This window comes from Diadema antillarum, unplaced genomic scaffold (genome assembly GCF_040938485.1).
Source record: "Diadema antillarum isolate AM-2024a unplaced genomic scaffold, OU_Dant_1.0 scf00000028, whole genome shotgun sequence".
NCBI lineage: Eukaryota > Metazoa > Echinodermata > Echinoidea > Diadematoida > Diadematidae > Diadema > Diadema antillarum.
The window spans coordinates 3,557,401-3,574,852 of record NW_027270917.1 but is presented as its reverse complement, the minus strand read 5'-3'; the positions used below and the strand labels follow the sequence as shown (position 1 = coordinate 3,574,852).

The 17,452-nt window shown below is 40.1% G+C and overlaps 2 protein-coding genes across 2 annotated transcripts in view; one reads left to right on the top strand and one right to left on the bottom strand.

Annotated features, from left to right (window-relative positions):
• The window catches only part of LOC139736761 (pre-mRNA-splicing factor ATP-dependent RNA helicase PRP16-like), a 30,776-nt gene extending 23,082 nt beyond the window's left edge, over nt 1-7,694 (top strand). The window contains exons 18-25 of the mRNA XM_071647460.1: nt 441-603; nt 1,884-2,048; nt 2,635-2,783; nt 3,325-3,514; nt 3,985-4,110; nt 4,539-4,634; nt 5,816-5,937; nt 6,955-7,694. Coding sequence (XP_071503561.1) covers nt 441-603; nt 1,884-2,048; nt 2,635-2,783; nt 3,325-3,514; nt 3,985-4,110; nt 4,539-4,634; nt 5,816-5,937; nt 6,955-7,039 — 1,096 coding nt within the window. The 3' untranslated portion in view covers nt 7,040-7,694. The remainder of the gene's footprint in view (nt 1-440; nt 604-1,883; nt 2,049-2,634; nt 2,784-3,324; nt 3,515-3,984; nt 4,111-4,538; nt 4,635-5,815; nt 5,938-6,954) is intronic.
• Nucleotides 7,695-10,028: 2,334 nt separating this feature from the next.
• Nucleotides 10,029-16,657, bottom strand: LOC139735897 (uncharacterized). Its single transcript, XM_071646656.1, has 6 exons — nt 16,619-16,657; nt 14,887-14,986; nt 13,162-13,332; nt 12,216-12,400; nt 11,522-11,666; nt 10,029-10,543 (listed from the first exon to the last, which is right to left on the bottom strand). The coding sequence occupies exons 1-6, from the start codon at nt 16,639-16,641 to the stop codon at nt 10,034-10,036; spliced, it is 1,134 nt and encodes a 377-aa protein (XP_071502757.1). The 5' UTR covers nt 16,642-16,657; the 3' UTR covers nt 10,029-10,033.
• Nucleotides 16,658-17,452: the final 795 nt, after the last annotated feature.

Sequence of the window (17,452 nt, the reverse complement as noted above, 5' to 3'; positions counted from 1 at the left end):
TATGTAATTTTTCATGATTGATTAACAGTAATCAACAAACCAGGCCACAGGGATATCCATCGATCTTCCGTGCTAGAGTGAATCGAATGCAGCTTTATGGAAAATACAGCTGCAAGGGCATGATCGATCATCACGTTACCCTGTACCATCCCATAATCCTGAATATGTGGTTAACAGGGAAGGCTCTTCTGGAAGAAAAGTTGGGTAATATGATTGAAATTATTCCACACTTTTGATCTCGAAACACTCCAAAACGACTTATCATCCTGGCAAATCTCATCAGCTGGGTAAGTTTCTTGGTAGACCCTTTGATGTGTTCGAAGCAAATTCCAAAATGATGGAAGATTAATTTGGAGCCCTATTGATAACTATGTTTTGTCTTAAAACATGAAGAGCTGAGATGTTTCTTCTCATGTCTTGAACCACTGCCTGTCCTGCAGTCAGTGCTTCAGGTTGTACACGGAGAGCGCCTACAAGAACGAGCTGCTGACCACCACGGTGCCGGAGATCCAGCGGACCAACCTGGCCAACGTCGTGCTCCTCCTCAAGTCCCTCGGGGTCGACGACCTCCTGCTCTTCCACTTCATGGACCCGCCTCCACAGGTGTGTAGTACCACCAGCTGGAGAGAGCAGCTGTAGGAGAGTCACAATGACAAAAACGATTGTTGCACTCGAGTCGGTGATTGTGATAACCATTCTTGATGACAGGGATGTCGATGATGAATTCCACAGTGGTCATACTGAGGATGATAATGATAATAGTGATGACGGCAGTGATTATAGCAGAGTTACAGCAAGAATGGTTATGTGAGGTTAAAGGTAATAACTAATGATGTCAGAGAAGACAGTGATGATGATGATGATGATGATGATGGTTCCAGTGATGATGATGTCTGGTGGTGATAGTGTTACCAGTGATAATACTGTTACTGGATGTGATGATGGGACCAGTGATAAATGAAGCAGTGATGATGATGTGAATGGTTGTGATGATAACGGTGGTATTGATGATGATGTCAGTGGTGGTAGTGATGATTATGTTAGTGATGATGAAGATGATAGCAGTGATGATGTCATTGGTGGTAATTATAAAGGTAGGAGTGATGATGTCATTGATGATGATGATGGTAGCAGAATGATATCAGGTGCCGTGATTATGATGATAGCAGTGATTATGATGATAGCAGTAATGATGGCAGTGATGGTGGTGATGATGGTACTGGTAATGATGTCATAGGTGGTAGTAATGATGGTAGAGGTGTTAATGATGTCATTGGTGGTGGTGATGATGGTAGCAGAAATGATGATGTCAGTTGTGAGGGTGGTAGCAGTGATGATGTCAGTGGTGATTGTGATGATGGTAGCAGTGATGATGTTGTCACAGGTTGTGATGATTGTGATGTCAGAAATGATAATGATTGTAGCAGCGATAATGATGTCACTTGTGATGATGCTGTCAGGGATGGTAATGATGGTTGTAGCAGTGATGATGATGTCACTGGTCGTGATGATGGCAGCAGTTATAATGATGTCACTGGTTGTGATGATGATAGCAGTGATAATGATGCCACAGGTGGGGTGATAATGGTAGCAGTGGGGATGATGTCTACGGTGATGTTGATAGTTTGGTGATAAAGATCATTAAAGTGTTTATTCTCATGGTGGTGATGATGGTAGTGTTTTGATTTTGGAGGGATGATGGTCAAGGATAACGAGAGCTGCAGTACAAGATGAAAATTGTAATTAACATGTGAATGGCTACATAAAATATAAGTTATCAAGTTGTGCTGATTGTGTAGGATGACACATAGGCTTCACATGACCAATGCAATGTAATCTTAATGTTATGTCATAAAACACCTGTTCTCTTGCTTCCTCTGCAGGACAACATGCTAAATTCCATGTACCAGCTGTGGATCCTCAGTGCTCTGGATAACACAGGTCAGCTGACCCCCATCGGGAGACAGATGGTGGAGTTTCCCCTGGACCCAGCCCTGTCCAAATTCCTCATCGTCGCATGTGAGATGGGGTGCAGTGCCGAAGCCCTGGTATGTATATTAGCACACAATCTGAATTTCAATCCTGGGTTATTGTAAATCTGATACCAGAAAATTAAGGGGATGCTAAAATCTTTGGCCTAGTCTCCTCTCTTTCCAGAAAATCATCCATTGGTGAAATTGATTACTCATTGTTATTTTTTTTTTTTCTGAAAAACAGATGTATTTTCTTTTACAAATAGCCTCTTACAGTTTCAATGATCAGAAATCTCAAGCATGTTCATTCAGAATAATGCAGCTTAAGATGAATCAAGATGTTTATGATAGAGAGAGGATAAAGAGATTCCTACTTCAGAAGAAGTAGGATTAGCTTTTTAGCCATCGATGAACAGCTCTGTTTGGCTAGCTTTGTTTGATACCTATTTAAAAATGAACTCATAAGTCCTAACACACATAAATTCATCTGCAGCATATATCAAGTTATGCTTTAACAAAAAATTATAATAATGATATGCTTCACTTGGCTCAAGTTTCTGGACACTGTATCTTAAGATTTTAAATGAGCTTAAGATTTCTGTAAGCCATTGTTAGAGGTACCATTTTGTAAACTCTTCCATCCTGTATTGTTGTCTTGCAGACTATCGTGTCGATGCTGTCCGTGCCGTCCATCTTCTATCGGCCAAAGGGTAGGGAGGAGGAGAGTGACCAGGCCAGAGAAAAGTTCTCTGTCCCCGAGAGTGACCATTTGACCTATCTCAATGTCTACCAGCAGTGGAAGAACAACCAGTGAGTGTCAGAAGATTTCATGTCCTGCTTTCCAGGCTCTCTTTAGGATTTGTCTGCTTCTAAGCCTTGATCAGCTGTGAACATTTTTTCACTTAGCCTTTGTGGTTGCATCATGCATTTTAAGAATGGCTCGTGATTTGAGTGTCAAAAATGCAGTATACAATACAGGCAACTTCTGGTGTAACGAAGTCCTCAGGACAAGCAATTTTCATATCAAAATTTCTTTATAACCAGAAGAAAATTTGTATCATAGACTTTAAAGATAATAATTTTGGACCTGAAGTTTTACTTCATTGTAACTAAATTTTGTTATATTCATGTTTTTTATAACAGGAGTGCCCTGCATTTGAAAATTTCTGTGGTACTTTGCAGGGGAACATTTTGAGTTGAAAAAAAAAAAACCACAACAACCAAATGCAGCATAGCTTTTGTACTAATGGAGCCCAAGGATCACTTCATTCCCCTTCTAAGTTTTATACACTAGAGTCTTTGAGAAGTTGTCTCTACATGCACGCATTTCCTAAAATGTCGCCCTCTACAGCTACTCGTCGGTGTGGTCGTCCGAGCACTTCATCCACATCAAGGCGATGCGCAAGGTGCGGGAGGTGAGGCAGCAGCTGAAGGACATCATGGACCAGCAGGGGATGGAACTGGTCTCCTGTGGCTCTAGCTGGGACTTGATACGCAAGTGCATCTGTTCCGCCTTCTTTCACCAGGCGGCCAAACTCAAGGTGAGATTAAAGAAAACAAAAACAAAAACCTTGTCATCTGAGCCTTATCATTCAGCCTTTTGTTTTTTTTGTTTTGTCTGTTTTACTCATGTTCCTCTTCCTCCTCCCCATCTTCGTCCCTCTTCTTCTGTTTTAATATTTGTCCATTGCCTGCCTCCATCCTGCCCTCCACCTATTCTTCATCATCATTATCATCATCATCATCATCATCATCATCATCATCATCATCATTTTGCATGTGGGACAAATCCCTCACATATTTCCCTACAAATTGGCTGTCAGACAACATTAACTTGGGGACCACATGCACACACAAACAGACACACACATCAAAGAATGATCTAGAGATTGGTCATCCGTTTGCTTCTAATTTCCAACAGGACACATAGCCCGTGTGTTGATGGTTTATTTTGTGTTATTTACAATATATGTATATTTTTTTCTTTTCCTTTTTTTTTTTGTATTGCCAGGGTATTGGAGAGTATGTCAACGTTCGCACGGGCATGCCGTGCCACCTTCACCCGACAAGCGCCCTCTTTGGCATGGGATTTACACCAGAGTACATCATCTACCACGAACTTGTCATGACCTCCAAGGTAAACTCTCCTGCACTTTGCTCTGCAGCTGATATTCCAGTTAATCTGCCCTCGTTTAGAATGCTGTTGCATGTTGATACTGTAAAACATGATATATTCGCGGCATGAATTTTTCGCAAATCGGAGCCGACGGCCTTTGTTGCGGCATGAAATTTTCGCCAACTACCACTGGCATTCAATGCATATAGTGTAGACAAGAACTTTCGCGTGCATTTTAATTTCGCGAATCTTGGCGCTCGCGAAATTCGCGAAATTAAAATGCTAGCGAACATTCCTCGTTTTACAGTATCTTGCAGTGGTACTTTGTAGCAAATGTCATGTGATGAGCAGTCGACCAATCAGATGGCCAGAATTCTTCGGTATTTTATAAAATATGATATCATGTACTCTAATGTAAATCTGTGCATGTCGTGTGTGCCGTTCTACAGGAATACATGCAGTGTGTAACAGCAGTGGAAGGGGAATGGCTAGCTGAGCTGGGTCCCATGTTCTACAGCATCAAGGAGAAGGGCAAGACGAGAATGGTGAGTAACCATAGAAACCTTTTTGTTCCTCATCCAAATAGATTATTTCCCTCCTCCCCCACTGACTTATATACATTTTTCCAAGCGCAAAGAGCAGAATGTGGAAATGAATCCCGTGAGCTTTAATATGGTCTTTATGAAGAATAGCCCGTGGTTATGCTGTTATCTACTCAACCTATATGGACTTTTTGGGTTTTTTCGTGAGTGATGCAATGAAAATTGATACATGCTTGTCTTGAACTTATATCATATCGTCTGTTGAGAATGAGAAGGGCTTTAAGTCTTCTCGAACACTATGGGTTTTGTGGTCACTTAATGCCCTTATCATTCTCAACCGACGATATTATCCAGTTTGAATTACACGTATGTTGTGTCATTCACAATCACAATCAATGTAATCACAAAGCTGTGAAAGAGCAACTAACATATCGTGCTCAGCGTAATAAGACAAAACGAATAGAAGGAAAAATAAGTGTTTGTTTATCTCAGGAAACAAAGAGGATGGGCTTAATCTAAGCAGGATAGAGCTTGTATACCCCGAGTTTTGTCAAATCTGTGATAAGTAAGACTTTGCCAACTGACTTACACTATACGTCACATCACTGCACAGTATTTAAACTCACTACTTTGTCAGTAGGTGCTGTATATAGCTTTGCTTGTTTGTTGTTGTTTTTCAAAGACATCTCTTAGCTTTGGTGAGCGAGATTTAATGGGATCAAAAGTACATGTTGGAGTATGACTTTGTGACTGTCCAGAATTGGATTGGTCAAACCGTGTTGCAAGGGATTCTATTACTTGTACCAGAAGTCTGGCTTGTCTTGAATTTCTGCATTTTACTTTTGTAATTAAGAAAGTCTGCACGTTTTGAATCGATTGCAAGGGTTGTCCATAATGTGCACAACTTTTTAGTGGGCCCCTCTTTTTTTTCTTTCTCAGAACATAGATGATAGAATGATTTCAGTACATGCTTTTCATTTGTTAATTACCATTAATTTTCATCTTCAAAATATATTATGCCAAAGACCATCTGTGTTTTTCTTATTTTTATGTTCTGTGGAAGAAATATGAAAATAATTTGAATTGAGGTACTATGCCTGAAAAGATGCCTTGATAATTGGAAGGTGGAGGAGGGAAGAGTGCGTTGACATTGTTCCTGCATCTGTCATTTTCTATTTTTCCAGGAGGGACGACAAGCAGCCAAGGCTGAACAGTCCGCCATGGAGGAGGAGATGGCCCTAGCAACGGAGGAGCTACGGGCCAGGAAGGAGGAGGCTACACTGCGGCGCATCAAGACATCCAAGAGGTGGGGCATTCCTTTTAAAGACAACTAATGTAGCTTTGCAAACCCCGACACATACAAACCATAAAGCAGTTAATGATACATGAATATAATACAGCGGAACCTCCTTCATAATGAGGACCTAGAAATCAGGACAATTACCTTGTTATTGCAGGTTTCTCACTACTGTACAGCAAGATACTTTCGCTGCATGAAATTTTTGCAAAATGCCACTGGCATTCAATGCATATAATGTAGACAAGAACTTTCACATGCAATTTATATTATGCGATTTTATATTAAAATGCGCACACACACTTCTGGTTTTACAGTACATCAAGAGGGTTTTGTTATAACGCGGTTCAACTGTATACAATCCTTTCATTCATATGTTTTTATTTGGTTTCTCCGAACGATTTATTTGTCAAAACATGATGTTAACAATTTGTCAATTCCAGTGGATACTGTGTGTTTATAACCTGCCTGTATAAACTGGTATCATTTGCAGTGATGTCAAATTATTTAGTTGATCAAGATCTCTCTTAGCTCTTCTACCAATGCAATTAACCCCCCCCCCCCCCCCCCCATTACTGATATCATCACTTTCTCAATTGTGTGTTTGGAACTAATATGAATATTTTGTGCATAACATGTGAGACTTAAAATATGCCAAAGCTTTTTATTTATTTTTATTTTTTTATTCTGACATGCTATAGCTCTTTTGTTCTTTTTGTTCTAATTTTCATATGGTATGGAATAACACTTACGTAGACACTGGCACAATGTCATTCAGAAAATCAACCACAGAAACTCTTCTTGTAAGCGCTTGGAATTTCGATTTAAGTTTTTGCCGTCTTTGCTATTTTCAACCCAGAGCTTCTATTCAGTCTATAATATTCTTGAATTTCCTTGTCACTGCAGTTTCAATCAACAAACCACACAACGATACCTACAATACGGCCAGGTCCTAATTTCACAGGCTTCTTCTGTGGTTACTAACTGGTCTACCTTTCTGATTATTCATCCGTGTTTTCTGACTAGGTTAAAGATAGCCACCCCAGGGAGGAAAGAGGAATCCAGTCTTGCCACACCAAAGAGGAAGCTGCCATCATCGTTTGGACTATGATACCAGGGCATGGTCAGCATAGGGGCTAAAATCTTATCTGACACTGGTATAGATTCATACAAGCAAATTCCAAATTATGTAGTGTATGTTCTTAAGTTTGTAAACATTGGCATCTTCTTACGTATTACGATTAACATAATGATATTCTTCTCCTGAAACTAGCGGCAGTGAATGACAAGACATGAACATTCACCTTTCCATTCCTTTTTTCAAAAGTGACTTGAAAATTAGAAGAAATTACCAGTAAATCTTACTGAAGGTGTATATTCTTCTACCTCTCCATCCTTTTATCATGTGGGTTACCAAAGATTCAAAGTACTCAATATTGCAGGCCAATGTTTGAGATAGAAGGAAATCTTTCCAAGACATATTTTCTTAATGTCAGTGTACCATCCTGTAGTGCTTTTATGTCATTGACGTGGTATCATAGAAAGGAGTCAAAATTGATGTCCTCTTTACGTTTTCTATCGCTCCAGGAAGACATCAATAAAAATGGTTATTACCCCCACCTGTGCATCAGTGTCTAAGCCTAGGCTTGTCATCACTATTATATAAACAAAGTTCCTCGTTCCCTACCAGATATCCACATGTCCTGTAGTGTCAGATGGTATGAAATCTCCCCCGACAACATCAACTGCTGTATGTGAGGTTTTTGTAACAGGATTGCCCTATTGGTATCAATCAAATGCAAAACAAATTTTGAGCTGTTGGCAGTCTTACACATACTGTCACTCCTGATTCTTGAGTACATGCTAGTGAGTGTAACTGATGACATGAATGCCAGCACTTTTACTGTCACAACTATGTGTACTTCACAATCACTGCAGTTTATGGAATTTCCTCCAGTGTAGTGCTTTGAGTTCTGAAGTGTAATTTGAGCGCTTTCAGAGCTTTGTAATGTCAGGCTGGTGACAAAGGCACCTGCTATATTTTTGTGGTTTTCCGCACAAGAAAAAGAGACTGGAAGCTTGATCATTGTATAAAGTGTATTTTATTATGTAAATTATAACAATCTGAATAAACATTTGTATGAGTGTAAACAAGGATTCAACGAAGTCTGGTTTTTCATTATCATTTATGTGTTAAAAGCCTGCTGACATAAAATTCCCATCCTGTGTCCATGATTTTGCTGATTTACTGTAAAAGTGGAAATCTTTGCAGTCTTGAAGTTTTCGTGCATTTCCTGCGACCAGAAGCTAGATTGAAAATAATAAGTACATGAATATTTTTGCTTGTTACGTGGCTCACTACAGAGACTCCAACTCTCCCGTTTTCGACGAGAGATCTCCCGCCGAAAACCCATTTTTGCAAAATCTCCCGTTCTCCCGCTTGAGATTTAATTTCTCCCGCCCTGGCTCTGTGTCTCCCATTGGAAAGGATTTCTTACTTATTGCTATCATATGTTGAAAAAATAAGCCTTAGATAGCACCAGAGGGCATCTAGAAACCTTGGAACTTTGTGCTTCGTACACATCAACTTGGAGTCTCCCGTTTGCTACGGGTTTCAGGCGGGAGAATCTCCAGATCAGAAGGTGCTTAGGGTTGGAGTCTCTGTCACTATTAAATGTCTTGATTCCACGGAATCAAAGCACATGAAATTCATCTTACCCAGCCCAGTGCTAAAAAATTCCTTGTGCGAAACTATGCACTTTTACAGTCAATGTGTTTACATCACAAATTCAGGAATTGTATTATTGATGTAATGAAATATGCAGCAAATCTTTTTAAAAAATCATTAATTTCAATTTTTCTGCACCTACTAAGTTGAACTCCTGGAAATTTTCTCATGGCTTTCATGATGTACTGGGTGATGTAGTCAGCTGAAATGTGAATAACAATACCCAATGACATGCAACTTGCCACAAACTGGTGCACCAGCTCACATAGACGAGACAGGTGATACTGTGTCATTGAACAAATTCACATTGTTGCAGCAGATTGTCCACAGCCCTGCTATTTAATAGGCATTCCATTCCATGGGTATCCTTTTGTAAAGTTCTATGTTTAAGCAGGTGTGGCACCCCTGAAATTTAATCTGCTAGGCTCTCTGAGGAGAGGGGTGCCAGTGTGCCACACCATCAGTTTGCCCAACATATTTTGTAAGACAAGGAGTGCTCGTACACCACCAGCAAAAGAGAAAAGGCTGTGAAACCTTGGAAGGGAAAACAGTCATGAAAACAGGCAAACTGACACCCACACCCACCCACACACACACACACACACACACACACACACACACACACACACATCAGTCAGCCGCAGCTCTTGTACTAACATGCCAGTTACTAAAGATATTAATTAGTGCCTGGACAGTAAAGAGATAGAGTGACTTGTGCTCCTAGTGACTGATGAGTAGAGAGACAGATTGGTGCACACCTGTATTGTGATGCTCATTTCAGCTGACTTTGTGGTTGATGATATCATGAAAGGCAAGTGACTTGCTTTGAGGAACAGACCCTGGTATGCGGATGCTAGTATTGGGCACAGAAAAAACTTACGGATTAAGATAGAAAAAAAAAAAAACTTGTGATAACATAATACACTGTATATTGTTTACACTGTTCCACAGATTGTGATTTGCAGAACTAGTCAAATCAGCAGAAGCCAAATGTACTGGATGTCAGGGGACCTTTACACAAACTTTAGAGTGTTAACATTGGGGAAAAAAGCACATGAGAAAAGATTTGACATCTTGATGTCATTAAAAATTCAATATTTGTCTAGCAAGTGTATTGATTATGTTCATTCTCCACATTTGCACACATGATGTCTATTCAAAATGTGTTTTTTTTTCCCACATGCTATGACTTGACAAAGCAACCTTACATATACATGATCACCAGGATCAAACTCTATTAGATATAAAAGTCCATTCAGTAAGTTACAAATTGTTTCCTTTAGTGGCAGGTGCACACTTGGTCAATGAAAAACCACACATCAAGTATTTTCCTCTGCTTCTCCAAACAGTCCCAATCCTCCAGAAGTACATGAATGTCTAGAACAAGGGCTGTTTTGGCTGGTGCTTCCTCGCCAAGTGAGGGTTAAACTGGGAATTGTACCGTCCATCAAGTTTGTCGGTGATGCTCTGCGTCACAGGTTTCTCCTCGAGTGGTTTCCCCGACAACAGCCTTTCTGTTTTCGCCCTCTCGGCCGCCTCTCTCCTCAGCCGCTCCGCCCGCAGCTGTTCAATGCTCGGTCTGGATGGAGCAGACTTCTTTGCCCGTGGACTGTCGCTCTCTGTCCCACTTTCACTAGAACTCTCCTCATCACTGTCACTGCGCCGAGACCTTGATCTTTGTTTGTGCTTCTTGTGCTTTTTGTCCTTGTGAGAGTTTTTGCGGTGTCCCCTGGAGTCTCTGTGGGATTTCCGGCTGGTATCGTGTCGCTTTTTCTTCTTCTTGCTCTTATGATGTTTGTGGGAATCCTTCTCTTTGCTGCGATCACCCTCTGACTTGCTCCTGTATTTGCTGAACATAGACAGGATGCTCTCTGCACTTGATGTATCCTGAAAAAAAAAGGAAACATGGATGCATTATTGCACAGTATCTGGTATAAGAATTGTAAAAGTATGTGATAACGAAAAAAAGAAAAAGAAAGAAATGTCCTGTATGATAACAAATTGCACACAACTGGTTCCACACCACTTCACATTGTACAGTGGTGTGAATATACATGTATATTGCATGAACTTGCCATTCAGTAGTTTCAAAAGTTGCTTGTGAGGGATGGTACAGAGATATCTGGAATTTCTTTATCCCACTGACAGGGCGCACCAGATTTAACAGCACAGCCATCTGTTACCGTAAATGTTGTGGGTGTACATACATGAGGAGTAATGCAATCTCTTGCTAAGGAAGACCAGTTGAGCCATAGTCATAATTTATTATTGAGAAATGCTGGAGAGTGTATTGCATTGTAATGTGAGCAGAGCATGCTCAATTAGCCATAATACTCATGTAGCATTGACATTCCAGTTGATATTCACAATCCACTTTCACAAATCATAGTTATCACTAGCATATTTGTTTGTTAATACAGAAAACTGCAACACAAAAAGAAGGTTTCACATTTTACCACACATACACACTTGATCATAATATCAATTACAGCCTAAATTCAAATCAAATACTATACAGATCCTCATGTAACTGATCGAACAGTACAGAATATTTCACACAAACATAATTACCCATAAAATTGTCCAGTTGTCCTAATATTTAGTAGAGTAGAAAGGATACCATCACTGTATACCAGACTGCTACATTCTGCATACTATGTGTTTGCTGGGGAGTCTACCCCCTGAAAGTGTTATAGTATATAAATTTTCCTCCACAGAGGATCTTTAGTTTAATGGAAGAAAATTCTGTGATGATAACTGCAGCTTCTTTTTCACAGATATAACACATTGTGAAACTGAAATTATATTTCAGACAACAAAAACATATCATGTCTACATTCATATCTATTGTGATTCTGTACTTGCCTTAGGAACTGATGTCTTTGTCAAGGAAGTAGTTTGATCAACAGTAGTCTTGCTCCCAGTACCATCCTTTTTAGATTTCTTCCCAAGAAACCGCAGCATGTCATTCATCGGATCCAGAGATGCTTTTCTTTTCAAGTCATTTGTGCTGAAATTGATAAATAAATGTACGAAAAGTAAAAATTGAGCATAATGCTTCCCACAAATTACTGCAGAATGTAGACTGACATATAGATTAATACAGTCAACCTTACTTAAGTCGACCTCGCATAAGTCGAATAATTGCCTAAGTCGAAGGTCTTTTAAAGTCCCTTCTCTTTATATTCCGTTGATTTGAATCCCTCATAAGTCAAAGCTATTTCTTCAGTCCAAATAGACTTTGGCATGGTTGAGTGTAGATGGATAGATCAGATAGAGAGACAAAAAAGAGAGGAAAGACACACATGTGCACATACGCATAACAAGTCTGACATTTGTGCAGAATACAACATTACACACACACACCCACACACACACACACAAAATAGTGTGTTGTTATGCAAGGGAAATAAATTCCCTGCCAAAGAAATCACAGATCAGTGCACAAGGAGAATACCATTTCTTTTTAATCATGAAATTTACACATACATATTTTGTTTTCCCTCAAAACATATAATCATTTTGATATTGGTAGCAACTGAATCTCTTTTGATCTCACTCTATGTCGTTTGTTTCTGACTGGTCCTGTTCCGTTTGCCTCCCCTGTTGGTACCAAGGCTTGACGGTCTGAGACTCCGCAGAACTCTGGCCAAGGTAGGTCAGGAGACCAATCTTCTTCTCATAGGCCTCCTGCTCCTGCTTCTTCTCAGCTTCATTGTCTTGATTGGTTGTTGCAGTCTTACTCTGTGAAAACAACAAGTTTGCAAAATGGGTTAAGTACCATTTTCAGGTCTGCCAACATTCCCACATCAAAATCAGGGAGATTCCACATGGCAATCAGGGAGATATCTGTGTGTTATATGCATTTCAATGGGCGAAAATAATTCCCAAATCAGGGAGATTTTAATATTCTCTTATTCAGACATGAACAGATTTTGACATTATCAGGGAGACTTGGCAGCTCTGCATTTTCAAACAATTCAAAGCCCATCATCAGACAGCTAAAATAAAACCTTTCCAGCGATACCTCACTTGTTACATAACCAGGAATATTCTTGAAGTTATGATTAAAAATATCACATATTTTATTTTTATTTTCTTTCTATAGCATACAGAATGCAGTTAACTCATTATGCAATCAAACTCTACAAAATAATACAATCACATTTACTGCACCACTTTGATACATTCCAGTGAGCAACGACAAAAACAACTACAAAACTGTACAGAACTTCCCAGAGAAATATTGCACTTGCTTGACAGACTCATATTCTATCTAAAATTTTCCTATCCGTCTATGTATGAATCTATGTGCATATCCTAATATCTTCCTTTATGTACATGTACACACAACAAACATATTTCTTGCAAATATATTGCAATTTGGATTGGCCTACCTAATTTGATACAGTCAGCATCATACTGTAGAAGGCCAATGCACACAGTTGCAGTGCCACTCTGGAATTTATTTTTCGCACTGTGCACTTGACTCTTGGAAAGCTTACCCCTGACTCAATGTCCGCAAAGAAGTTGATATGATCCCCTAAAAATGCTTGAGTAGGTGGCACATCCTCTGCAGCTGCACTGTTGAGGGCTGGTGGTTGTGAGTGAACGAGACCTGCTGAGGGCTTGCTTCTAGCTCTCACTCGCAACAGTTCTGTCCGTGCCTCTTGTTCCTGAATTGAAAAAGAAACAAAGAGGAGATTTTAGAAAATAGGTTGTTTCATTATACGATCAAAACTAACATCAGGTTAGATTATAACTCTACTTTTAATTGAGATGCTAAAACACATCTGTAAATCATGTTACAATTCCGAAATCAAGAAAAAACAAGAAGAAGAAAAGATTTGTTCCCTGCCATTTGCACAAATCAAAAATAATTTATGATATTAATTTCATCTCAACATTTACTGCAAATGATTTTATTACTTTTTGATTAGCATAATGCACTTGTCAATGTAATGACTCATTTGGTCCGTCAAATTTGTGACCCAGGTGTGCGTCATTTTACCAGCTATGTCCGTCAAATTTTTGACCGAGAGGTGCGTCAAAATCCCATCATTGTTGTCAAATTTTTGACCGAGGGGTGCGTCATGGTACGTCACTTGGCTATGGAAAATAACACGCATTATTCTGAACCGAGGGGTGCGTCATGGTATGCACTTGGCTATGGAAAACTGCACGCATTTTTGCACGCTACCAGTACCGGATACACGTACGTACCGCGAGTGAATTTACGGTGAGCGCTTTCCCGCGGCAAGTGAAAATCAAAGTCGGGAAGCGTTTTGGAGTAGGCCTAAGAGGGAAAAATGCTTGCCCGAATCTGGCAAGCAAATGATTTAAAAGCCACCCTTTCTCCTCACATTTTCTTTCCAACAAACTCATGAAATCACGCATACTCAATCTCAAGCCAGACGGACTGTTTAGCTATATAACGATTTCAACCTCACAGTACTAAATAGAGATCGTATACGGAATTCCGTATACGATCTTTGGTATACCGTTGCGTGGTGCGTACTGCGCGTACCTGCAGTATATATTAGCAGGCAAGTCGAGTGTTAGTGGTGCGCGACTCGCTCGCTAACGCTGTCATGGCTGTGCAATTCGCAAGTGAGCAGCGTGCTCGTTATTCCTCATCGAACGTACATCGTCCATGTGTTGCATTCAACCGGACTAGAAATGGCCGCGCACATACAGCGCATCTGCAGACAAGTCATGGCCAGGTGACTATGGATTGCATGCACATACATTCGGAATATCGTAGCAGCAGAGTGATGTACGGTGAATGACGGTACGGTGCTTACAGGGCCAGGGTAAGGGAAACTTGCCGAAACTTTGACAAATTGTGTTTACGAACCGAAAGAAAATGAAATTGCGTGAATAAAGCGTATGCAAAAATCCTTTCAGTATTTACGGGGTGCGTGAAATGTACCGAGGATGTCCGTCAAGAGAGTGACCTAGGTGTTCGTCAAAAACCCTGTGTTGTCCGTCAAAAAAGTGACTGTGGTGTTCGTCAAAAACCCCGTGTGGTCCGTCAAAAAGTGACTGTGGGGGTGCGTCAAAAACCCCGTGTGGTCAGTCAAAAAATGACCATGACGCACCCATGTCCGGGGGTAGTGGGGTGCGTCATTACATTGACAAGTGCATAATTCAAATAAAAAATAATCCATGTAATACCATTAAATGTCTTTCTTGATGTCATAACATGAAGGACATAGTCACATACTCACAGCAAGGGCAATTCTTGCTTCCTTTTTCTTCTCTTCCTCCGCTGCTTGGGCTTCATCTCTCTTCACTCTTGTGATATTGTCTCGATTCCGCACATGCCAACTAAAAGGTAAGACAACAAGAGAATGGCAGATGATTTCACCGCAATACTTCAATTTGTCTACTTTTTACGACCATTCATAACAACTTTCTCCCTGATGACTTTGAAAGTACAATTGTATTTGATATTGGGACATACGAGCAAGGTGGTATAATGAGTTGCTCATACCATTACCAGCACTCAGAGCAGTGTGTACAGCCTAAAAATATGATGCTGCCATATCGTCTTTACATTTCTTTATAAGTAGTGTGAAATCTTGTTTATTTCACATGTAAAATTTTATTCACAGCATGTCACACAGCAATAGGAAGTCTTGTAAATTTAGTCTTTCATCAATGTGCCATGCACAGCGCAGGTAGAGACCAAATGTAACAGTCGACGAGGTCATTTCTTAATAGGCACCCTATATAACTTACAACTTAGACTCTACATCAACAAGATCAAGGACACACACAAGTCACAACAATCATTGATCAACACGTTTTATCATCTTGAGAAAATTTCGAAGACCCTTTGACTTCTACTGTTCTAACTACACGCAGCGCTGGCGACAGCGCTGCACCTCTTTTCCTTCGCGGACGTTGTTATCGTTCACTGTTTCCTTCATGAATATCTTTATTAATCGTGGAAAACTAAAATATAAGGAATTATCGTAATCTATGACCATCATTCAATAACCGGTATGCGATTTTTTGTTTAATTACGTCTAAAACTTACCGAAGTCTATGGCTGAAATCAGGTCTGTAAACGTCCTTACTGCTTCACTCCTCATCTGCGTGTTATATGAATGGCATTCACTCTCGTATACTACAACGTAGGTAGTCGGGGCGGAAGTGATGAGATAGTCGGATGACCCCGACTAAAAAAGTTCAAATCATTGCCGGTGCAGCACGCGCGGATCTACTACAAGCTTTACGTAACACATGAAACGCACGGGCGCACGGGCGTACGTAAAAAGCAACCACTTCTGAATGCGCATGCGTAGTAGTTTGTTGCTTTTGTGAAGCTCTCGAAGGAAAAGATGCCACCGCACGATCTACTCCGAAAAAATTCAACAATAAGGTCTGGATACCAACAAAACGCCGAATTCAACTCAACCATCAGGAAAATACGCTGTAGGTAAGTGTTGCAAATTATATTACTCTTAAAATCATACAAAATAAAAGGTATTTTATGTGATTTTGCCGTCAATAGTGACGGTCGTTTACAACGTTGAAACACTAACACATGTCAGACCCTGTGCGCAGCACAGTGTCTGGTCAGGCTACTACTGGTTCTAGCGTTATAACGTAAATTTAGGTGAATTTCAACATAGGTTCTACAAAATAAAATGTACGCGAGGTTCACTATAACCAGTTTACAGACTCTACATTTTAGTGCTGTTGTGGCAGTGACATAGGTCTAGATTTATAGTGTTGTCGCTGACTGTTTTTATTTTATTTATGCAATTTCATAAACCAGCATGATAGTGAATGTATGGGACCACATCATGAACGTGAGTATGTTCTTTTGATAATTTTCAATTCGTAAAAATACGTACATTGAAACATCATATGGGTACTACTAATACTATGGCCAAAACTTCAGGCTTTTCAGTGAGTTTGTAAACGTGAAGTTCAAATAAAATCCCCTACCTTTTCTTCGGTAAAATATTCATTCTGCTTTTGTGATAGCGACGCGACGCTCTCCAGCTCCAGTCAGTTGGTTGATCCCATTCATCCCAGCGTAAATTTTACGTACTGTACGAACACAACTACACACTGTACGCACACACACACGGTACACACACACACGTACACACACCGATGTACTAGTAGTGCATTCACCAGTACACGTAGAACTCAACAGTAAGATGTGGCGCAACCACGCACGATAAGTACGCGATTTAGCAGACGACATGGACATGATCACCCGGACCCGTCGTCCAATTGACTTATTTGATACGTGCTGGGTAAGATAGACGGGATTAGCCAGCGCTGCGGACTGACTGTAAGGCCAGTCGTTCAACCAACATCCTGTTTCATTCTGATGTCGTAGAGATCGAGATCTATGTTTTTGCAGGTAATCGCAAGAAATGCATTCTATTACCCATGTGCTAAAACTGACTGTCACTCAATCCGCTCATGACATGTTTCACTGACACTGTGTGACAGCTGACTGTGCATGTATTGAAGGGACGATCACGATCGGTGTCCTATTTTTGTAACGTGTAAAATTAGTTTAACGTTACTCTAACAAGTTAGTTTGTATTACTATCTGTAACATTCCACTAAAAAATCTTTCCAACTGTTGGATAAAAGCCTGCGTTCTGTTTCATTAACATCCATATATATGTATCCATAGCAGAGACTCCAACCCCAAGCACCTTCTGATCTCAATAGAACAATAGAACATTTATTTCCAGATCAATTCGTGTATTAAACAGCAGTAACAATTCAGTAATGACAAACTGGAGGTGACAACTCAGT